General features: G+C 34.1%; 1 protein-coding gene across 1 annotated transcript in view; it reads left to right on the top strand.

Moving 5' to 3' along the window:
• Nucleotides 1-359: 359 nt before the first annotated feature.
• Nucleotides 360-25,905, top strand: part of LOC105620368 (nephrin) — a 113,219-nt gene continuing 87,673 nt past the window's right edge. The window contains exons 1-3 of the mRNA XM_012201868.1: nt 360-412; nt 971-1,297; nt 22,483-22,694. Coding sequence (XP_012057258.1) covers nt 360-412; nt 971-1,297; nt 22,483-22,694 — 592 coding nt within the window. The remainder of the gene's footprint in view (nt 413-970; nt 1,298-22,482; nt 22,695-25,905) is intronic.

Below are 25,905 nucleotides of genomic sequence, written 5' to 3'. Positions count from 1 at the left end.
TCGCTTGACCAACGCTTGACCGGCATCAACCAGAGGGAGGCGGGGAGGAGAGATGAGAGAAAATGGGGAGAAAGCGAGGGTGGAATAGCTGCCGGCAATTATAACGTTGTACAGGGTCGAGCAGTAAATAATGGGTTCTGGGCTTGTCCAGTATTCAGCCAGAGCGTCAATCACCCTCAATCAGTTAGCAGGCTGGCTACGACCTAAATCAGAGGGTGTGAGGGGGATAGCCGAATGAGAACGTGGACGAGAGATCGAGATAGAAAGGATAACAGGAGGGCAACGGAGAACCCCAAATCGCAGCCGGTGAGTGTCAGCTGATAGAGTAGGAATGACGAAGATGGAACGGGGGCAGAAATATGGCTGAGAAACAGAAGATGAAGTATATTGGTTGCAATCCGACAAGATTTAGGTAGATGTAAGAATATGATTACATATAATTATGTGTACTCAAGCTGGAATTCAAAATTTTTTGCTCATCATGATCGAGTTTCCTATATATAATTATTTTGATGGTCCAACAAAATTACTTTCGGAGATTTCTGCATAAATGATTTCTAGATAAATGTTTAGATATTTCAACAAAATCGTTCTTTGCATGTGATAAAAGTATATGTAATGGTCACATAGAGAAATAAATCACTAACGTGAAATAAATTTTTTCAGCGCCATACATTGTGCTCGAGAAAATTGATGTTGAAATTGGAAGATTGATTATCTCCTTTCTCTTTGCTCGTTTTGAATAAACTCAAATGAATGTCAGACTTGAATTAAACGATAAGCTTAATCGATAAACTTCTGCGATAATCTAATAATGCGTAAAGTTCTCTTCAAATACGGACAAGCACAGATTGTTATAATAACTTTCTTTAAAAAAATGACAGTAATTTAAACGAGATAACATCAAATGCATGAGAAAGCAGCTTTTTAAGATAACTTTACAAAGTTCATCTCGCCGTCTCATTGGCAGATGTCCGCGTATTGTAGAACGCGCGATAAGGTCTCCTCTGGTAATCGAGGACGCCGAGATTGAACTTTCGCTCGTGCTGCGACTGGACTACAAGTTATCATTGGAATCGCCTGTAACGTATCGAATCATATTGAACCGTCTGCCCCAGCCAACTGGTGCACAATTGGTCCACGAGGGGATTGGTTTATCATCTCGTCGACAATCGGGAAAGTTGGAACGTCAATCGGCAAAGTGCAAGCATAGGCACCGCGATACAACAGTAGTTGTTATCGGTTGCGCAGACTCGATTTCAGGGGCGGTGAGAGAGGGTTGGGGAAGCACATCGATGTACATTGGGCAGAAACTGTCTTTCGGAATTGACAGCGGCGAAATTCGCTTCCAAAACGGCGTGTTTCCGCTGCTGAAAATCAACTCCGATACCCGCACACGGCGAAATTAATTCATCGTCCGTTCGTAGCGACGTGATTCACCGCCGTGAATTGGCTTGGAGCTCCAATTTACTTAATAGCATAAAACGAACGGACCAATTGTGAACTTTTCATTGTTGTTCATATAATTGCGTGAATATTTCAATGATCCCGTTTATCTGTAGAACCAAAAACTATCCAATACCCTTTGCTTCTGACGTAAGTCAGAATTGCCACAAATTCTCATTCTAAAATTTTAGACTTTTATTATTACAACTTTTCTTTGATTCCTAGACAGAATTTCATAATGTTTCTTCATGCTTTCAATAATATTTGAAATTTTTTTCTATTTTCATTCTGATTTAAAAATTATCAAATATTTTGTTGAGATTTAATCTCAATGCAATTTAATAGTAACGTAAATTATTATTAATATTAATGACACTGTTTGCTTTTAAATGTTAAGTTTATAGTATTTTTCAAAACTGATGTACGTATATTAAAGCCAAGAAATTTAGACGATTTTGTAAAATTTCCTGACTTCCCTAATTTCCCTAACCGTTTTCAATTTCTTTGATTTCTCTGATTTCCAATTTTGCGACAACTCTGATAAGATAAACACTCACTGGCCATCTCGACGGAACCTATTTTCTTAGTCCTCACTAAGTCAGTACGGATAATTAGAGCCGAATCAACATCGAATTCGATAAAACATCCAGTTCTTCTTTTCAACTCCAATTATTGATTTTCGTTAGCATTCTTCCCGGTTACACTTCGCTTGTTCTATTTTTATCGCGACTGGATCAAATGATCTTTTCTCCTCTATTTCTTTTCCATTTCTTCCTTTTTCTTTCCGCGCAAGATTACATCGGGGGGGCGCGACTGCCATTTTTATAATACATTTGCATGCAAATAAAGGCACGCGATATGTGCAAATTCACGCTCGCGAGTCGTGCGCGATGACATTTGACTACACGTCTTCTTCGTTATATCGTATGAGGTAATCCTTTTAATCCTTTGAACCGAAAGGGAACTCCCCGTTCCACGATACACACCACACAATGTGACACGCGTGCGATGAGCGCACCTCTTTGTACTGCCCAATAAGTTTTTTTCTTGCTATCCTCACAGTGTTTCATGCCTTTTTTGAATTTACTTTATATAATAAATTTCCACAAGATTTATACAAAATGTCAGGTGGGCATGTTTTGACGTAGAGTGCGAAGGCGAAGCGAACGCGACTTCCTCTCATAAACGCAGTCATGCGCCGTGCACTCCGTAATTCTATAAATCACCTTTGCTATAATAGGATGAAATTCAATGAACGCTGATAGGACGTAATTGTGTTTCGCCGCTCATCGAGGATGCGCATACACGGGACGGAGTATTCCAGTTATCGCGGCTTAGACGTTCCAATTGTGCCAGCTATTGGACGCCAACGGTTAACATACATACTGCCATTTCGAGAGGAAACACACGCACTTTTGTTACATTGTCATCCCTTGAATAACGTTTATCGATTGAATACATCTGTACGAGACGTAAAGATGACAAGATGTAAAGACGTTTATACGTATATATCATATTTTTCACCCTGATTTGGAAACCGTCAAATATTTTGTTAAGAGAACATTTTAACATAGTAATTTAATTACTACACGGAGAGAATTTTTTTCTTAGAATTTACTCTGAAAATAGTAGTTCTGAGACAATATTGTATTTCGAAGAATTTGTAAAGTTCTCTCGTTTATTAAAATTACAATAAAATATAAAATAAGTTTGATTAATTTTACTAAAGTGCATGATATAAAAATATTTAAAATATTGTATTGTACCACAACTATATCATATTTTCAGGGTAAATTTTAAAAATAATTCTCTCCGTATATTAACGTTGCTTGCATTTAATTGTCAAGTAATTCCAAAGTAGCTGTGATGTGGGTATATTAAACTTCTCTAAAGCCAAGAATTTTAATATTCCAGAAAATTTTGCAAAATTCTCTGATTTTCAGTTTCATGGCAACCTTGTATATCATATTAAAGAATTAAGCGCTTATTTGATAGTAGATTAATTTTAGGTCCAAGATGACGGTCAGCAACTAAAAATGCGCTTCTTTTAATAATTAATATAGAGTTTTTGCGAATAGCATATTCCTTTTTTTCTTTTTCGTAATATGCAATGTCACGACCAATAATTTACAATCGTCATAAATAGTTTCAGAGACTGCCCGACGAATCCTGGTTATTATTATCACTGCTATTATCATTATTATTATTATTATTATTATTATTATTACTACCCATATAATTAATCATCAATTTGGAATAATGAGTGTCGCGGTACGACATTACGGAATTATGGTGTTACAATGGCCGCCGTGTCATCGTGTAACGTCGTGTTTTTGTGACGTGCATGTAATTACGCTTTCATCCCGCGTTTAGCGACAGCAAATTTAATCCGACCGGCTATTCATGGCGTCTATGCGAAGCTTCGGCGCGAAGAAATGACGCGGAAGGTGAAATTCGAGCGCGGCGGCTGTAACATAGATCGAATTGGAGGAACACAATTTAAGTGAATTGGCCTGTGCTAGCCTTTTCCTCTTCTCGAGTAAACAAGTCTTGATATACTAACACGAGTTCCCGTTATGTTCCTTGCTTAGCAAGTAATTTCGGTCGTTCAAACCTACGACGAAAGACTTCAAGACTTTCAAAGGATGTTGCTCGAATAAGATGAGAGTGGTAGAGAGACGGCGATGAAAGAGAAGGGGAGAAGGAGCAAAGATTAGAGATGTTTTCGAAACAATTTATCGTATGCTCATTACTTAACGTTGATCAAAGATCGTCCCCATAGTCGGAGGCGAGTTCGCAAACAAAGGCAATTATACCCGTTGCGAACTTTAACTTGTAGTAACATTCAGTTACTGGAGTATACACGTTCCACGATACACGTAGGTGGGTTTATTTAGCTGACACGCGCGATGAGGTAGTGCACGAGGGAAGAAAATTAAAGGAAACACCGCTGGCAATCGCGCTCTCTTTTCTCAGGACCGAAGAAGAAAAGAGGATGCTCAACGTATTCCATGAGAAATTACGAAAAATAATCTCCAAAAATTATCATGAGAATGGCTCCGTGGTTACGCACGAAGATCCAGCCAAACAACAATGCCGTCTGGTCCTATCTGCATAACAATGTTTAGCCGTGAAAACAAAGCACTACGACGTGCCAGGAAACGCTGTTAAAAAAGTGATGTATTAACGCGCCCATGGTTTTCGACGAGGTCGTCGAATTTAAACAAGAGGTCGCTGTTAATTGCTCGGGATTTTAACAGAAGTCTGACTTTTGCAATGCACACTACTTTCAAGTAAAATATCGCATGTTATTTTTTGCAAAACAACAAACACGGTTAAACATTACTATTATGAAATATCGCCTTGAAGAGTATTGCGCTAAAATTATGAAAAATTAATAAAAAGGAAGCTTCGCAATAATTATATATGAAAAATTAGATTCCGGTGAAATGATTAGTTTTTACATATAACGTAGCTTATAATGTGATGAACAAAAATTATCATAGGCGCAAGATTTAAGATGGATAGTTTTTGAGCTTTGCAAAGATGACTGAGCATAAGTTTTTTACACCTTTGATAATTCCATAACTATGCATTATTAAAACTCAACTGCAGTTATGAAAATTGAAAACCTAAGTTCTAAAACATCTTGTTTGAAACACAGAATGCAAGTGAACCTCCGCTTTACGATTAAGAGAAAGATTTTTAAACTTGTTTTATATACATTGAAAATTAATATTTTATATACATAAAATATTTTATATACATTGAAAACAATTTTGATCATTTTTGATCCAATGAATGATTGTTAAGCAATGTCCAACTTTATGTCTAACTTAATGTAGTCAATTCATTGATACAACTAGATTCATTTATAATAACTACATATTCATTCGTGCAATGAATTTGTAGTAATAATTTTATAACTTAAATCATTATGAGAATTCATTGGATAAATTTTCATTAATTCAATGAATATTTTATTATATTTACAGTTTTGGTTCAGTGTACATACAATTTAGAATTTCATAGTACCAATCGTACAGATTGTACAATCCTTCAAAAATGTATTTTGATTCTGTTGATATTGTCAAGGATTCCTCAATTTCTTGTTCTTATTTTAGGATCATAATAATTAAATAATTTCTTAAGATGCTAATTCATCTGATCATTGACTTATAACATACATCTTAAGTTGTATTTAAGAATGGAATCTCATTCGAAAAAGTGAAAATTGAACCAGTCTTAAGTAAAGAGGTGGCTCAGTTTTCAATATTTAAGAGTGAGATTTACTCTAAAAAGTTTCAGAGAGTAAGAATCAACAAATGAATATCAATCTATGACATCTTTTGTTCATAACATTGTAACTTATAAGACAAATTACACATGAAGTGAAAATTATTTCACTTTATTGAGACTCAACTTTTCATATAATTAGTGCAGGGTCTATTCCTAATGAAGATTTTGAAACTAATACTATCGATACACTTCAAAATATTATAGTTTACTGTATTTCCTGCAGGCTCGGTAATTCCGACCGAAACCTAGGAGCTCGAAAAAGCGCCAACGGGACTGCACGAAAGTGCATGATGCACTCACCGTGGCGTGCTCACGAGTAGTAAGCCTAAATATTAACACGGGACTTATGCGGGCGAATTGTGCCGCATTACCATCGCCACTGTGCGCTCGCACGGCTATTACCACAGAAATATTGAATTTCGTTATCGACCCAGAATTATCGGGGCCGGCCTTGCTGCTAAGGACAAGCATTACCGAGCTATAAAGAGTACTAGGAACTCTTCAAAGGTCCGGCCGTTAGAGATGTAGGCTGCCGTGCTCTCGTCGGTAATTGTTGCGGATGGATTTTAAGGGAGATGAAAAGCAAAAGCGAGACATGGACTTAGAGGCTACTAGGCATTATGCACTATCGATGGAGTCAAAAGAATTTGAGTACTCGACACAGGCACGAAACACGAACGCTTTCCTTCAAGCGCGATTATTTCGCTACTCGTGTAATTCAGTGTATATATATATATATATATATATGTATAATGCACTCTCGCCTCGTCCCACCGCGATTTAAAGAGAACCCGGGCAGAAATCGGCCGATTAGAATAGTCACGCGAATGCGAACGAATGTTGCGATTAAACGTTTTCGTAAAGTATTGCTTCGGCAATACGAATTCGCATACTTGCTACGGGCTTAATTTCACACTCGCGTGCAAAGGGAAAACGGTACGAAAGCAAGTAGTGAAGGGTATGTCTTTTGAATGTTTTGACATCGGCAAAAGTACGTAAAATGAGAAATAATCTTCAAACGAGATTTCCCACCGCAGAATAATCATGTGCTCTTATCGACGCGCTTGTCAAAGAAAAAGATGCGCGGCGCGATCGCATATTTCTCGAGTATCTCAGTCCTTGCCGATCTTGTCTCCTTTGATTCGTCGAGGGTAGAAGGGCGCGTATTGAGTTTACGAACTTTTCCTCGCCCGGGTTCGCTCCAAGATGGGACGATTTTTCACTCGCAAGAGCAGAGGCGACGACGTGGAAACGTCGGCTATATTGATGATAGCGGATTCGATTTCAGGCTCCGAAGAAAATCAAGCGACTAATTGTATGGAATGGAATTTTGCACATCGAAAATATCACGTGTTTGACGCGAATAACACATTATTACTGGAATGAATTGCGGAAACAATTCACACGTCGGAACAAGCATGCCGGCAAATCCTATCGCGAGTATTTATGACGAAAGCCTCATGATTTCATCACACGGTAATCGTACCGGAAAACGCGATAGCCAAACAAAGTGTATTTTCCGCGTTTTGTAATATTGTTTCTATCACTCAAATTCATCAAAAGTGGTTACAGTCGTTAACCTCTCGCCAGTACTGTCAACGGAAAATAAATTCTATGATGAATTGACGCGTAGCAGTTCCGTCGAAATTTCGCTCTGTTGTCAAACTGTTGTCATCCAGGTATTTTCAAATTGATAGTCAATAATTTAAATCTTCACTTCTCACAATTCAATCTTTATTTTTGAATATTTATATTCATAGTTTTAAACGATTTTATAAATAACGAAGGAAAATAAAAGCGATTAACAAAAAATGATAGAAATTTCCATTTAAAAAATTATTGCATAAAAAGGAATTTTGGTTATTTATATAACTTTCAGGAATTTGGATTTCGAAATTCCTGAGAAATACATTATTTATTTTACACTATAAATTTTTATTACTTGTTTTACTATAATAAGAGCTCATCATTTGCTTTTAATATATATATTCTATTCTTGTTGGAATAGTCACTTAATGCTTGAATGAGAATCAATGGAATGTTGTACTTTTGTTTTAGTAAAACATCTTTCAATTGCTTATAAAAGTGGAGAAAGAAATTTTTTTCTTATTTTTTCAATTATCCTTTATTCTCCAAAAAACTTTAACATCTTTATTGACTAATGCAATCGTCTGATTTAAATTATTAAATATCATTTATAAATTTGAAGTATATAATAAAATAAGAAACAGATTTATATCTCCGATATGTTTTAAGCAATTAAAAGATGTTCTATTGGAAGAATGGAAAAACATTGCATTGTAACAGTTGCTACACTAACAAGCATATATGATACTATTCCAACAAAGGTAGAATCTATGTTAAAAACTATTTATGTTAAATGAAAGGAAGGCCAATTTCTCATTAATAAAACAAATAAATAGTATATTTCTGAGATGTTCACATTATTTTGTTTAGCTCTTGTAAGTACTCTTATTCTCTAAATCTGAATCAGTAAATAATAATTATTGATATCAGTTCCAGCCGCTGGATGATCAATAAATTCACAATAAACTTTAATTAAAAAACTTTAAATAAAACGTGGAATTCTTAACTTAGTCTAACCTTGCTTTAATGTATATAGTCAATGTAATAGTATTAGAATTATAAATATCAGTATTTTACTTATATAATGCTCAAACTTTCTTCCTTTCTCAGTTGAATTTTATTGATGCCCTCCAATGGCATACTTAAGATATTATTAATTATCCATTGATTCAGATTTAAAGAATATATCTCTTTCCCTACTACCCTATTTTATCCATGTATATGGATATTTTATCTATATTTTATCCATATTTTATCCATATAATATTATACATTTGAAATTTATGCTCGCAACTTGATTTCCAACTGCCTGCTGTGCGATAATCCAAATTGCATGCAACAGTAACGAAATCATTTTACGGACGTTAATATTCTATTTCCATTAATGATTTACCGCACACGAAGAGGGGAGCTCCAGGAAAACGGAAATGCGAAACGAAGTGACGTGGGTTAGTGATTGTAGCCGACAGTAGTAGTACGTCACGATAGCGTCAGACGCAACTACCCGAACCCGATATGTCTGACTGCGTCTCGTTATTTCTACTAAAATCCGGCCAGGCAGGCGAGAGGGTCGCGCTGAACTGAAGTGCTTACACGTACATTGTGTACGTGAAACTGGAAATATTCGGCGAAATCAAGGCTTGACCTGGGCAAGAGGCGTTTGCCGACTACAGCCGGTGTGAACGCGGGAATACGAATAAGTGAGGTATACGAGTTTAACACGCATCAATATTCTTCCTTATCACTCTTGAATTAAACTCTATGCATAATGCATAATGAAATCATAAAAATGGGAATAAATATTAAACATTAGAGAAATAAAAAGAAATAGAAATATACATATATATTCTCTAAATTTTTTGGAATGGAGTCTCATTCTAAATGATGAAATTGAGTCAGTCTTGAAAAAGAGTAGCTCAATTTTCCATCTTTAAGAATAAGATTTCATTCTTCGGAGTGACAATTTACTCTAAAAATTTTAGAAGTATATGTATAGAGATTAATTCTTTTTAAGGACACCATTATTTTATCGTTAAAAATACAACTAAAAGTATAACACATCTTTTGCTAAAAAAAATGACTTGCAAGTAAAGAAAATTTATCGAAATTTATCTATCAAAATATATCTAAATCGATATATTATATTGCTTCTCTGGTTAGAAGTTTTAATGTTTAATGCTACATACATATTTCCATCTTCAGTTCTTAAGTGTAACTAATCTGCACAGAATTTAATAACCCTCGAATTTAATAAACCTCGAATTGATCCTAAATTTAATTTAAAATGAATTTCAAATATGCAATATTCGCTCCTAAAAGATTACAAATGTAACGTACGCTGGATAAAATAAATAAGACATGAAATATAACATATCTTACATCTATTATTATTTGTAACCATTATGCATTACGTTTTATATTTTTAATTTTTTAAATTATATTTAGTATTATATTTAATATTTATTCCCTTAATATTGTCCCTATTATTGTTATTATATTTAATATTTATTCTCTTAATATTTGTTCCACTGTGTGCACAGCCTTACGCTGTAAACACCGCACGAGAACAATCCACGATGACTTCAGCGAGAAACGACGTACCTCTGAATTTTAAATGTAACCCCCGGAAATTGCATCCGTGTCTCGTAATCTCGTTTTTGTTCTTTTTATTTTTTTTTTTTTTTTAGCACCGGCCGAATAAAGCCAAAACTTTATTACTCTATATTGTAAATATTACTTTTTGCGAACCGAGCACTTCCCGCCCTCTCTCACAAAGCGGCGGGCTAGAGCGAAAACGCGCCTTTTTGACTTGAAATTGGTATAAATACATGCCATGCATAGTGAAATATGCGTATATGCGTCGGCACCGCAAATATTGTTATATCGAGATGAATGCGCGTAATATTATTAAAATAATCGGCAAAATCGATAAGATAATATATGATCGTTTGCTTTTACAGCGCGTGGGAAGGCTAAAGATAAGTCATCAAAATAACAAACTTAATTCTCTGGCTGCGTAAAGACGCAATAAAATTTCTCTACGAAAGTTCAACATGACGGTTGAGAAATTTTTATAATTCTCTGTTAATCCATGTCGAGACTCTTAGATGAAGCCGTTGAAAGAAGGCAGAGGAAGTGCGGCGCGCGTTTTATTAAAAGTGTTTATTAAAAGTACAGAATTCCTGAGTTTTAATTCGCACTCACCTGTACTCTCTCAGATATTTTACGTCGTATATAGGATACAAGAATTCTCTGGACTCTAGTTGTATATGAAAAGCCACTCACTCTGCACACGATTCCATCTAAAAATAATAATTAATTAACGTTAATGATTTAATACGAAGAGCGAGGTCATATCCAGTTAAAGCAAACCTTGATGCTTAATAATATTTTTATGTGAATTTTATTGGAATTTAAATTGGAAAATTATGAAATTCATACAAAAATATTATTAAGTACTAAGGCTCATGTTGATCGAATATGGTTTTTTTCGTTTATTTGTGTTGAACATTTAAAACAAAATTTCAACAATTTTAATAGATTTTAAATTTAGAAGACATTACAGTAGTAAAAATGTCGCTTGAATTGCGACATTTTTACTACTAAATTATCAACACACTTTTTTTTAGTATCGCTGATAATTCATCACTGATAATTTCATCGACATTTCTGTTTCTATATTCTACAATCATTTTTAAATTAACATTGAGACACATTGAGAAGAAACACAGTGGCGACTACAAAAATGATTTTGAAAAATAAGTCAAATTGGATTTAATTTTTGATATTACGACTTTAATGATATAAGAATTTTATTAATATTTATACAGCCCGAAAAAATATAAAAATCTGCATTGAAGTTTGAAGACTCAAGCAAATGAATAAAAATTTCACATTATCGAAGGGATAATTAATAATCCATAATGACACATTTTACGGAGAGAAAGCGGGAATGGAAAATCTCTTACTTGATACGAAGAAATTATTTTTGTCCACTTTCTCTACTGCTAGTCACTCGCGAACGGCACCATTTCGGTACGTTTAACGTTCAAGTTTTGAGGCGAGCACTGATCCAGCTTACGTTATCGCGACACTTAAATCGTCGCCAAGACGCGCTTCACTGTTGCGATTTTGCGCGCGATACCCATCGAGTTTTTCTCGCCCAACTTTAACGCGATCTCGCGACGTTTTTCGCTTTTCTGCGACTTCCTATCGACATATAGCTCACACCAAGCTCTAAAGATCTCGACTACGGGGATCGATTACGTCAACCGGCACCATCGCGTTATTCCGACAAAGCGAGAATTCGAATTTCACGAACACACAATCTTCATCCGCGCGTTCGCCATGACGCGCCGAAATGACGCGGCGTTGCCACTCGTCGCTTTTTAAGCGGCGTCTTCAACAAGATTTTAGCTTGAGGCGTAAAGGTATATCTACAACTTGCATAGCCATATAAACGTATGCATAAAAAAAATTATCCAATCACATTTTACGTGCGTTTTTGTCGGAGAAATGCGATTGGATAATTTTCTTTATACATTTTTTTATGCGGCTATGTAAATTTGTGCAGATATATCCTTAATCTATAATAGGATCTATAATGTTTTAAGTCTTAAGCCGTAAGAAATTAATCAACCGCAGGAAAATAATCGACTATGACTGATATTCATAATTAATTCTTATATTTAAGGCAGTATTAAATACAGTCTTAAAACGTCCATTTTATCATAGATCAATCAGAGAGTCGCATTAGCAATTAGTATCTTAACTTGAAGCCGGTATTCATAGTCGGTTCTTAATTCAAGATCATCTTAAGTAATGTTTTACGCGCTAATAGCGACCTGTGATTGATTTATGATATCTTAAAATTGTACTTAAGACCTTAATGATCTTAAATGTAAGATCCGACTATGAATACCGAACGATCCATGTAGTCGATTATTCTCACGTGACTGATTGGACAATTTTTTACGATTTAAGCCTTAAGCTTGAAGTTATAACGTTTTAACGACTACATCAATTCACACTGAGAAAAAGTGATATTACATCAAAATTATTTTAATTTAAAATAATTTTGTTAATTTATTTAGTAAATTTATAAAATAAATATGCTCTTATTTTAATAAAACTTTATACGTTTTATTAATACTGTTATTGAATCAATAAAATTTAAACATTTAAAATAATGCTATTGATATAATATTATTTTTTTTAACAACATGATAAAAATGGACTCTCGAAATTTAACAACAAATTAATATTCAACTAATTGAGAATAATAATTGCGCAATAATTAATGCGCAATAATTAATTATTATTTAACAATTATATTTCTGGATTTCTCGAAATAAAACAAAATCATTTTTTATATAAAGACTACGGCACACAAAAAATTTATGCGGTGAACAAATTGGTCAATCACAGTAGAGAACTAAACAGTACACGTAAACAGTAATTATATTAAGACTCTCGAATTTTAAATAACAAAAAAGATAAAGATATCTATAGTAGGTTAGTAAAAATCAGCAACGATAAACGGTGCAATTATTTAGTGAACAATCAATAATCAGATTATATTGATCCAATATCAATCCAATATCTGATTATTGATTGTTCACTAAATAATTGCGTCATTTCGTTGCTGACTCTCATTACTATATTTATCTTTTTGCAGAGAACGTAAAGCAATAATCATACACTGTTAAATTTTATTGTCAAATTATTACGACTCAAGAGTTATATTGTAGACATCGCGTAATACAACGATTTTTACACGTGTGTAATTTCGACGGTTCAGTGAACCGCGGCATTCGAACGCACCGGTCATGTCATGCGTCATGGAAATATTTCCGCGTGACGTCAGATGACGCGGCGCGTCACGCGATGCGCCAACTAGCAGCCGCGCGGCGTAACGTGGGTTAGTCGGGGTCGTCGGGGAGAGGAAGAACGCGGGAAAGCGCTTCAAGTGTTCGCGCGATCACAGGTGCGACGCAAAGTCGCTCGAGTGGCGCGTGTTTTTTGGTTCGTGGTTTCGTTTTGCGGTTCGTTCGTGACTGTGGCAGATCGAGAGACGGCTAGTGGCGGTATGTACACATTTTATTCGGTTGTTATTTACCTTTGCATACGAGGATCGTGTTCTATACGACACGAAAACGAGGAAATATCGGCGCGCGGAATATGCGTAAAATGGCTGCGCGACTCGTTTAAATTCGCGTTCGGAATTTTTACTCCGAGGAACTTATTACGGTTCTTAAAACGAGGTGAAAAGTGATCAAATTTACTAGAATATTTATAACTTCATTGGTTAACAAGTGAGTTTGCTCATTTTTGTAATTTTCACATTGTCTAAAGAACCGTAATAAGTCTCCAGTGTCTGAGGGTGCATTCAATTTCAAGCATGATGCATCATTATCCTTGTTGTTCACCGAATGTTAAACAAAGATAAATGATACACTACGCACATTGTACATGAACGGAATGCACCCTGAGTCATTTTCCTGTTTTATCCTCTTCAGACCTGATTTTAATAGAACCAAATTTAGTTTATTACTTACTAAGTATATATGAACATTGTTTATTTTGGAACTAAGTAACTCAACCAAGAAATTGATTGATTACTTACATTTTGACACACTTTGAAAGTTAAAAATAATAAAATGTTAATTAAATCAAGAGATTAGATTATCACTTCTTGATACTTAACAGTGTATATACTTTATAAAAGCATTAACGATTTTTATTATCACAAAAGTTGAATCATTTTACTTATTTTTTACGAATTTAAATTTATTTAGATAGAATTTATGATAAAAAAATCGATTGTTTTTAAAGTTCAACATTCAGCGGAGAATTAATATTAATTCCTTCAGATCTAATTTTAATGGAATCATATTAAACAAGATTTTTTTTTAATTCAATTCAAGGGTACTTTAATTTTCGTTTCGAAATTTTGATTATTCTTCAAACATATATTATTATGTGCATTTACTTTCAGATGTCGATAGAAATAAATAATTTCAACCGATAATACTTTCCAATTTTATGTACACTACAATGTATACAAAGTCTGAAGAGATTAAGTACGTTTAATGAGCAATAAAGATAGAATGACACACTAGGACTCTCGGATGTAGTTTCCAAACGCAGCCTAACCGTGATCTAGTTTCCACTGAAGCACCTAATGCGGCGTAGAATCAAATTTAATAGCTAATTCGGTTGGACGCACTAGTGTGCACTGGTGCATATTAAATGTTACCGTTGCACACTGATTTCATCTGAGTGTAAAAGTGAAATGTACTTCGAATTATAAAATACAATTTTTACTTAACATAATAAAGATGTTTATTAACATCAAAAATTATTACTCAATATATTAATGTTATTATTTTAATACTACTTTCATATGTTTATTTCGTTTTCTGGTAGGCTTAATAACAACAATTATGCTCAAATCATTCTTGTCTACCTTCTTAAAACTATCTAATTATTTACTAAGCAAGAAGCTTATCTTTCTGGAATTGTACTAATTTCTCTGTAATTTGTAATTCGTTTCGTTTTTTAGGAGGTTTAGTAACGGCAGTTCTGTCTCACTATTTGTATATACTTTGTAATTTCGTTATACATAATAAAATAATAATAATAATAATAATAATAATAATAATAATATGTTAATACTATTACACTCAGTTCTATTCTGGATTGCATTTCATATATATAGATTCACACAAAAATATTTAAGTGAGTGGTTTAACCGAAAAATAGAATTTCTCTTAGGTATTTAATTAAATTTATCCAAGCAGAATAACAAATCACGTTAATATCGAAGTGGCGTTGAAATGATGTTAAAATGAACCGTAAATAATATTTTAGAATGATTTTGATATCATGACATTTTGATATTATGACTTATTGTTCTACTTGGGTATTCTCATCGGTATCTATTTCAAATTGCTAAAATATATTGAGAATTTTACGGTTTAATCTTTGTTTCTGTATCTACATTAAACACATATGTTTACATTAATTTGTATACGACTGTTTTATATGTAACAGTGTGTACTGAGTCCAATCGAATTCGCTATAAGTCAGTGGAAATGCGTTTGACTGCGCTTATTTCCTCCTTCACTTCGATTCACAAAGCTTTTACATCTATTGGAAATAATACTCTAAATTTGATTTGCCACAGTGGAATCAAATTGAGAGTTTTAATGGAAACTGGTTCGTGTTGTAAGAACTAATCGAAGTAAGTCTCACTCGCGACAAAATGCTTTTTCTTCTTCGCCTCGTTTCGTCATCTAACTCGCGCGACGCAATCAATTAACTGTTGTTTTTAAATGGCTTCTACACGCTCGACATTATTGCACAATTGAACGTTTAATAGTTGTATCGAAGATTGCGCTAATATATTGAAGAAATAAAGTCGAGATTGATTTCTAAGTTTACGATTTAATATATAGGGATGTTAGAATGTAACATTGTGCGATATTATTCAATTTGGCTACTACTGCTGAAGAATATCTCTTACAATTTCTCACAAACACATTATATCAATAATGATGTTTTGCATTTATTTCAATAATTTTATATGCAAATCAATTGTTGGATATATTTATCTTATTAATAAATCGCGCTGCGATGTTTCTACATTTACAGTATTTTTTTTTAATACATAAAAATTGAGTTAAAGTTATAAATCAATATTTTCTTATATATTATAATGTATTATATATTTGTGTTGACTTGTGTATATTATTTTAAATAGAATTTTACTAATGTATTGTGAAGGTATTGCACGAGAGTAAATTTTTAATTAAAAGCTAGACGTAACGTTATTAAATGCATCTAACGAAACTGTAAATAAATATCTTTTTCTTTTAATATACTACATACATATTTTTTAAAACATCAAACTCTCATCAACTGACTTTTGAAGATTTTTCAATAATTTTGCTAATACAGATACTGCATGAATAAATTTTAAATTCTTAAAAGCATTGCCAAATAATGTAATGTTACATTTATTAGGTGAAATTGGTTTATGTTTACATCACGCTTATAATTTTTTTACAAAGTGAAATAATCACTTTTAATATTTCTTTGAATAATATATTGAATCCATTTGTGCAAATTATTTCTATCGTTTGTTAAACCGACACAGAAAGAACATTTAAACGATTTTAGCTTCATCGTATTTTTATTTATTTAAGGTAAATTATTTTATAATATTTTATAAAATTATTTTAAACTACTTCACACGGAAAGAACAATTTTGCTAAAGTCTATCTAAAAATTTAGCTAGACAGATCTGAAAATAATTTTGTTTCAACCATCAAAATAATTATGTAGGATGTTTAAACTAATTGGCAAAGTGTCAAAACTTTTTACTACGCTGCTCATTATGTTTGAGATTTCAATATAATTATTTTGATGGTTTAACAAAATTATTTTTAGATCTGTATTTATTAAAATTTTTTATTAATACTTTAGCAAAATCGTTCTTTTCGTGTGAAGTCATTTAAAATAATTTTAATCATCGTAGCATATTTTAAAAATTTTAAATACATACAGCTATATTTATACATTGTACCGAAATATATCATTCCTAGCACTATAAAACACTACATCTCTTGATACGTCATACTTGTTTCGCTGATATTTTTATATACCATAGTTCTATCAATAATATTGATCATACATCGATTAAAAACACTTTGAAAAGTTGTGTTTGGTATGAGAGAAAGAATTCTTTTGTTTGAATTTGCGACTGAACATAAAACTGTTTTGAAAGATTTATTAAAACATCGCAATAAGACTATTTTGAAAGATTTATTAAAAGTCGCAATACATGCATCTCGCAATCACACACATAAATAAGATTCTCATGAATATTATAGCTGTTTATTACTATATAAACATAACGCTCTCATCGACTTAATAAAAACGAACGTAAAAGCATTACGCGAATTTTAGATAATTCCACCGGTTGATCGTGATATGCCGTGAATACGGTTTCCCGCAGAAACACGAGGAATTAACATAGAGCTATGCGGGAGCGAGTTAAGGAAGAAAAAAAATTTTATTGCGCGTACCCGTAAAACGGGTGCCATGCATTTATTCTCTTGCTATTTACCCTTTGCCCAAGGCCGTACGTGTTATTTTCGCTATAAAGAATCGTGAGAAAAAACGGTGGCAGAAAGATGAAGAAGGGGATGAGGGAAGGACATGTGTGTGTGTTGTGTGTGTGTGTGTGTGTGTGTGTGTGTGTGTGTGTGTGTGTGTGTGTGTGTGTGTAAAGAAAGAAGAAAAGTAGGTGGAAAGTATATATGTACACACACATGGAGAGTATGCACGAGAAAAAGTAGAGCGAAATATTAAAAAGCACTCAGCCGCTCTCGAAATTCATGTAATCTAGAAAATTGTAAAAGAGGGTCATCCCGGCGACTTTATCCCATAGGCGTGCCATGGTAAACAAACGAGACGCAATGAGTATTATTCTGCTGCACCTTCCCCACCTTTCTTCTGCATATCGCGAGGACTGAAGGAGGAGAAGGAGGGATGGTAATCCAGGTTAAAGACACGTCACAAAATTAATGCGCCAATAAATATTTAGAGACGTATAATTTTCTTGTACGCTATGCAAAAGCGGCGAGCTGTACATTCATTCCGTCGCTATTTACTCTTTGCTCGTCGGACATTTATCATTTTTACGAGGGTGTATCGTTGGCGGAGAGTCGCGTAGGAGATACGCGAGGAGGGAAGAAAGGCGCACGAGACCGTGGATTAGGGCGGAATATTGGAAATGAATTTAACTGTACTCCGAAATTATTCGATTTAAATATGAAATGGCCGGCGTTTTCAGTTATGCACAACTGCAGAAAGGCAGATTTCTTAAACACGGTTCTCCTTTCTTTTTTTCAATTTATATATACTGCGCCCCGAATAAAATCTATTAGTGCCTGAAAAAAGAAAAGCGACCGTCGCTCGTTCGCAAACTCTCAACAGTATTCACACTGAAGCAAAACTATAAATACAATAAAATATTCATTGAATTAATGAAAATTGGTCCAATGAATTCTCATAATGGTTTAGATTATAAAACTGTTACTAGAATTTATTGCAAGAGAATGAATATGTAGTTATATAAATGAATTCAATTATTATTGTATCAATGAATTAATTACATTAAGTCGGACATTGATTAACGATCATTTATTAGATCAAAATTTTTTTCAATGCCCATTTACTGCACGCCTGTATATTTTATCTGTTTATTTTTAAAGAGGTTTTCGCGTTTGATGAAATATAAAACAAATCACATAATACACATATAAAGATTGATTATGGCAATAATATCTTGAAAAAATTTTATTTAATTTTTATTATACCGTTTTAAAAATATTTAATCCTAAATGTATGAAATTTTACAAGTATAATATGAAAACCTTATTCCGTAGATATTTTTTCTTAATTTAATTTTCTACATTTGCATGTTAGACAAAAATTTCAAAAAGTTCCAAATACAAAGTAAATATTGAAATTTATTCTGATTAACTGAATTGATCGTACAATTTGAGAGAAATTTATATTCGTCAAGAATGTTTGTCAAATGGACGACACATACATATACATTTTTATATGCATATTACCTATATAAAAATATTAATATTAAACTTACTAATAGCAGCATTTTAAATTTACGTGGATAAATTACAATACGAGGCAATGAGCCAAGCACGATGTCAATATACAAAATTAAAGTTAATGTTTGACAAAATCAATTAGAAGATTCCTCATCAGTGAAAGGATAATTTAATAAATTATTTAATAAATTATATTATAAATGTTTAATAATATATAAGCAATGATTAAGCATAATAACTTTAACGAATATTATTGCTAATGCTTTTATATTCTTATTTTATATACACATCGTTTTATATACACATAATATAATAATTTAAAACTGTCTATTAACTAGGAAGTAGCACGAGAATGTAGTGAGTCTTTCTATTCAGACTTTTTTCGGATTATCAAAATGTCGCACCTTCACTGAAAATATTTGTTTGTCTTATCGAAACATCAAAAATTATATTGATATCGAGATGCATCTACGATCTGATTTTTTTTACTCCAATGACTTGTACCTCTTAAGGGACGTGCATCTCTGATTCCCTACTGGCTTAAAAAGTATGTATCATTCTCGAAAAGAGAGATAATCGAAGCGGAACGCAATTGTATGAAAAAGAACAGCCTAACATGATGAAGTGAGAGAGAACGGTGATGATGGAGAATGATAGTTCGAAGGAAAAGATCGTGAACGAGGCAGGCGAGAGTCGAGCGAAATATTGGAAAGCTGGCTGCGCGGCAAGATAAAACGTTTCATAAAACAGACATCGATTCCGTATTACTTGGCGCCCACGTCGACGTGAATCGAGGGTCTTCGCCGGAGTGCTCCTCGAAAACCGCCTGCCGAAGGATAAAGAAACGGTCCTGCCAGCGCATAAAGGGAAGACGAAAGATACGCATTTCCTTATTGCATCTCTTGGCCGCGTATCTTCCTGCCCTTCGTCTCCGTCACTTTCTTCTATTCTCGCCACTTCTCAACCACATCCATTGCGTCGCATCTCCCCTGCGTCCCTCATCTATGCGAAATCTAAGGAAAGGAAATAAAAACTCTTGTGTGCTGGCAACGCATAAGCCTTGTGAACGCATTCAAGGTGAAAAGAAAGTACGGTACATTATTGCGAACGAAATGCGATTTTTTTCTTTTCTAAATTTAAACACAATACAATTGCATTCGTTCCATGTATTCTCACATTAGAATCTTGCGAATTATTCTATGTCACAAATATCAGGAGACATGACGTGGTAATTAATGTCGTGGTATTTTGCGAGACGTAATTATGGTACGTTAAATCTGATCTTTGTCATGAGAGGAAATGTCCTTTTATTAATAATTACAACGACATAATGTGTTACTCGTTGCGACGAAAGTAGTTTTATGATGATAGGATCCTCTGCTAAATTGCGTATATTTGTATGTGTGTGTGAGTGTGTGTGAAATTAATAATAATAACTTTCCTTCCGTACTGATCGTGAATTTCGTAACGTATATCGTCGCTTTCGTTAATAAAATACGTAATTTCACCGGCAGGAAGCTTTTGACATTACATTTACGTCAAACGAGATCCGATATTGCGCCACCGGGAAATTTTACGTTCCCATTAATATATAGTTACTATATTACACGTGCATATAATTGCAGTTAATGTCAAACAGGAATCGCTGAACGCGCACTCGTAAAATCTCATTTTAGAATTACTGCGAAACACGGAGCGGCAAAAATCAACTGTGAACATTTCTCTTTATTCCACCTCAGTTTCATCTTATTTTCAGTTTTCTTTGATTTCCATTATTTCGCAAATTTATTTTTCGCGCTATATTGCTGTCATTGTATTATCTTTGTGAATCTTCTTATCGTCTTCATTTCAAATTAAGAAGTTTCTGAGAGAGAGAGAGAGAGAGAGAGAGAGAGAGAGAGAGAGAGAGAGAAGAGAAGAAAAGAGAGAGAAAGAATCAGCTATCAGAATTTAATTCAATCATTCTTGTTGCATCTCAACAGTCGCTCAATTTTAAAATATTTTACATGAGCGCTAAACCATAATATAACGTAAATGCCGTAGATTATACCGAGCGGCATGATTATATTTTCCAATTATCCATTGTAATCAGCCAGCGTGGTTCGATTTGATTCGATTCGATCGCGCATATCGGTCCTTTTTCTTCAGCTAGGCTAGTATCTACGCAATATCGATGAAATGAGCGGTGTCCGTTCAAAATATCGGATAACACGGCTGCGATTTAATTGCGTTATCGCCGGCTACCTGAACGCGCCACGCCCCATTCTCTCTGCACCGCGCACGATAATTATTCCATCGATTTGAAATAATTATATTGGGCTCGTAAGCGGATAATACTCAGATACATGCTATCATGGTTCGTTGGGGCGGTCAATGAATCGCAATGCAAATTTTTTTTCCCCATCGTTCCTTTCAACCCCACGATCCCCATTGTCTGCCGTCGTTCAGCAGAATCTCTTTGCGTAAGGTTGGAATTTCATTGGCCGGAAATTGTACGATCGTTTTCTATGTACATATCGGAATACCACCGGTCGTGCCATGAATTCTTGAAACTTCTGGTAATTGTCTTACAATTGTGCGGAAGAAAAAGAAACCCGACTATACAATGGCGCCGTATTGAACTTAAAGAATAGAACGCAAAATACAAAATAATTAAAAAAAATTTGAAAATTGTACGAGATCGATCTAGCATAAAAAAAGATAACATATATTTAAGTTGTAAATTGATTAAATTAAATAACAAAGTAATCTTATTATCAATATAAGAGAGAGAAAGATATGATTTATATTATATGTAATTATTTTTACTAAACGGTTATAGCAATAATTGTTGCTTAAAAATAACCAATTATTTAAATAATTATTTGATTAAGCGGTTACTAACATGTTAGAAAAGAGTAACTTGATTATCAGTCTTAATGATTATTGCTTTTAATATATTAATTTAAATATACCAAAAATCTAAAAGTAGATTTCCAAAACAAACAATTATAATTACTAAATGTTTACTAATCGCTGATTTCTGAACACAGCTATTAGATTATAAGCTATTAGTATTTATTCGCTATTAGTAGCTATTAGTAACTATTGTAACATAGCTAATCAGTTTATTAAATTGTGAACTTACCACAATATTCGAGATGGAAAGATATTACAAAATTATTTGAAAAGGTTCGATTCGAATTCTCATTTTTTTTTTAAATGGAAATATAAAGAATAAGAATAGAACGATTCCGATTGGAAATTTTTTCAAATAGTCTTATAATAGTATTTTAAGCATTATTGCTCTTATAAAAATATGACTTGATGATAATAATAAGAAAGTTTAGTTTATTAATCGTTATTCTTCAAATTTAATAACGGTTAGTAAAATTATTTCTCGATAATAGTTAATCAGTAAGAGATAATAGGATAATGCCTATCATCTACTCTATAATTATGGAAATATTTTATATTCTTGGATTATAAGTTTAAGAGTTTCTAAAATGGATTTTTTTTTTCATTACAGAATCGATGCGCGAGAGAAGCCAGTGACGAAGGCACACCACTCATCGGATTCCGGCGTTTTTGGTCCACGCGCTTTTTTCCGAACGTCTTTTCCAAGTCCGGCGGTTCTGGTGATCGATGATATAAAGCGGCACGATGCGGCGACGTACAGATGTAGAGTGGATTTCCGGAAGGGCCAGACCCGCAGCTTCCGATATAATTTGACCGTGATCGGTGAGTACTAGTCTGTGAGAATTTAATGCAATATATATTCTGAATCTATAATTTTTTATATGTATTATTATAGATATTATTTTATGTGTATTATTTTTTTATATGTATTCCGTAAATGTGTTCTCTCTAAATCTGAATAATCACTGATATCAGTGCCACTGATAATCATAAAAAGTGAATTAAATGTGATATTCCTAACTTAGCTAATCTTTATTATGTGATATAACTAATCTTATTTAGTACTTAAATTCAATATTGGAAAATTAAAATTAACCTGCAAATATCAATATTTTAGTTATATAATGCTCAAACATTCTTTCTTTTTTAATTGAACTTCATTGATTTACTCAGTGCCACGTATGCCACTGAGTAATTAATGACTATTTACTGATTTAGATTTAGAGAATATAAAAATATAAATAGTTATTAAATTTAAAACAATTAGATAAAGAGTAAGAGTTAAGTTTTTTATGAATTCTACTTTAACCAATTGATTTCATATAAGTTTAGTTTCAATTTTTATCTTTAAATTATTTAAAGTTCTATATGGCTTCCAATATTTTTAAATTCTGTGGTTTCATCAAACTTTCGAGTTTAAATATATGCATGCAATATAAAACTAGATTCATTTAATTGAATGTTTTTTTTAAACATATATATATATATTTGTTTTAAACTTTTGCATAAGTTAACAGGAATAAAATAAAATTAACATTACGAAGATTAAATATCACCTTATATCAATTATAATAAATAATATGGCAATAATAATAGCAACATTTACATAAAAGTAGACTGTCGCTCTCCTTTTCCATTCAATCAAAGGAAGATCACGCAGCGAACTAATTTACTACGGCTTTAAAGAGAAGTCTTAAGCGCATATTACGTTCTCCTGGACGTTGGATGGAAAATGAGAGCCGAGGAAGGAGAGAAATAGTGGTTACATTTCGCTTGGGAAATCGATCAAGCTCGGCACGCACGTCACGCCGCGCCGCCGCGAAGAAACGATTCGTGGCGATCAGATCGAACATGAAGGGTATAGGTATACTATAGGTCGCTATTTCGCGAGGGCACGGCCCCGATCGATCTCTCACTTCAGTCGCGAACTTGCGACTGAACCGGAATATGCGTTACTTTCTATTCGCGCTACTTATTCGAGCACACACTCCCTCGCGTACGACCATTTTATCACCGCGTGCTGCCTTTCGCAGAACTCAGTGAAAGGTACGCCCCGACGTCGAAGGGACGTACAAACGTCCGATCAAGCAAATACTAAAGCGACCGCTGAAAAATGCATGAGCCAATCGTGGTTGCGATTTTCTTTTATGCGCCTGCGGTTTTTCTGCCATGTGAATCGCATGATCCAAGCTTTCCCGATCCATTCTCGAGCGCATTGTTTCGAACAGAACTTGGACGCGACAAATTCAGATTTTTACATTATAAGAATATTAGATGAGTTTTTTATAGCTAAACTAGTGTACACTTTTGGAACTTAAAATAGGATATGTTTAATATTTGGCGAAAGCGAGAAAGAGAATTTTTAATGCAGTCTAGCAGAAATAAAAAACCTATTATCAGTATGACATCCCATACAACACAAACTTCTTGCCTATATTAGATTTTGGATTGATGATTAATGAATCAAGTCCTATTTTAGTCAATCACGATGCAGCAAGTTCATCGTGATTAGCTGAAACAGAACTGAGCAATCGTCAATTGTAAGCTGATACGAGTTTAAGGAAATAAGACGTTCTACGTCCTAAAGACGTTCTCAAGGCTTCTCTCAAATATATGTGAGATTCTGTATGTATTCCGCAACGAGCAGGATGAGCTAACAAGTCCTAATCGCATGAACGACATCCGCAAAAATTCCTGTTCTCCATTACATTACGTATAAGCAGTTGATTCTACTTCCGCTTCCTTTCTCTTGCAACTTGGAGTAATATCCGGGTACCACGGTGCGTTTTCTTTACCCGGATGTACGCGGTGCGTACAACGTCGGGTTGATCATAAAGTTCACATCATACAAAGATGTAACTTTCATGGAAACCCCACTCGGAACAGTCGCTTATAGCAAAGTACATTCGAATCTCGGGATATTCCGTATAGCTCGCGGCAAGAATATAACCTGAGAAATCCTACTCCCGATCCTTCCGATACCGGAATCCATCTTTGGCGCCTCTCTTCGCCGCTGCTATCGACTGAAGCGGAATAGTGACAGAGTGAGAGGGTGACAAGAGAAAGAAAAAGAGCAGAGAGAGAGAGAGAGAGAGAGAGAGATTTGAAGCGACATGGAAAGGGATAAGGATAGTGAGAATGTAAGTGTCGCAGTGCAGATTCCCAGAAGACCCGACGACCAACATGAAATTCCCCTGCTGATCCCTCAGGCGATCTAACCCTTTCTAGTAATAGCCAGGCGCTCGTAGTGTTTTGAAATGTTCGACTTGGAACACCCCACGTCGAATATCCATATAAGACCGCAAATACAGGTTATCTTAGAGTAAACGGATGATAGTTTTATTGACATATTCTTTCACGAGATTGAGATCCATTTTTCTATCGCGAGAATTTTTCTATCGTTACGAAAAACTTACAATTTATTACAACTTTCAAAATTTCAATACTCCATATATGTTTATACAATTATTTGTAATTGTCTCTCAGAAACAATTATATCAACATTCCATACAAATGACATCGTGTCAATTAAAAAGTATGATAAGCTTTTATGCACGCTTTATATCTCTCTCGTGGAAATTTAACATTTCGGGCGATTTTTCCTTTGTAAAATTGTCCTCGCACGTAGTTTTGAGCTCTAATTAAGCTGCACCAATATTTTTCGCCGAGAGAACTGATCGCAAAAGTGACACGTGCTGAGGAGACAATGCATTTTCCACTTCCTTACCCCTGCTTTGCCGACTACACTCGCCCGCACGTACTCTCAAAACGTTCGCCTGGAATCTGCCTCGCAAGGACCGAAGAACTCTGTCCAATTCAAACGTACTCGCGGTATTCCAAAAAGTAACAAACGAAATTGGCCCCCGCGGGTGCGGTATCAAACCTCACAGAGGACAAGGTATTTTCATCAGAGAAGATTGGTTCCCGAGAGTTTCTGGATTGCATCTCTCTCTTTCTCGCTCTCTTTCTCTCTCTCTCTCTCTCTTTCTTCTTCCTCTCTCTCTCTCTCTCTCTCTCTCTCTCTCTCTCTCTC

Source organism: Atta cephalotes (assembly GCF_000143395.1).
Source record: "Atta cephalotes unplaced genomic scaffold scaffold00025, whole genome shotgun sequence".
NCBI classification, from domain to species: Eukaryota; Metazoa; Arthropoda; class Insecta; order Hymenoptera; family Formicidae; genus Atta; species Atta cephalotes.
The sequence above is the reverse complement of the archived record's forward strand: the minus strand, read 5'-3'. Positions and strand labels throughout refer to the sequence as shown.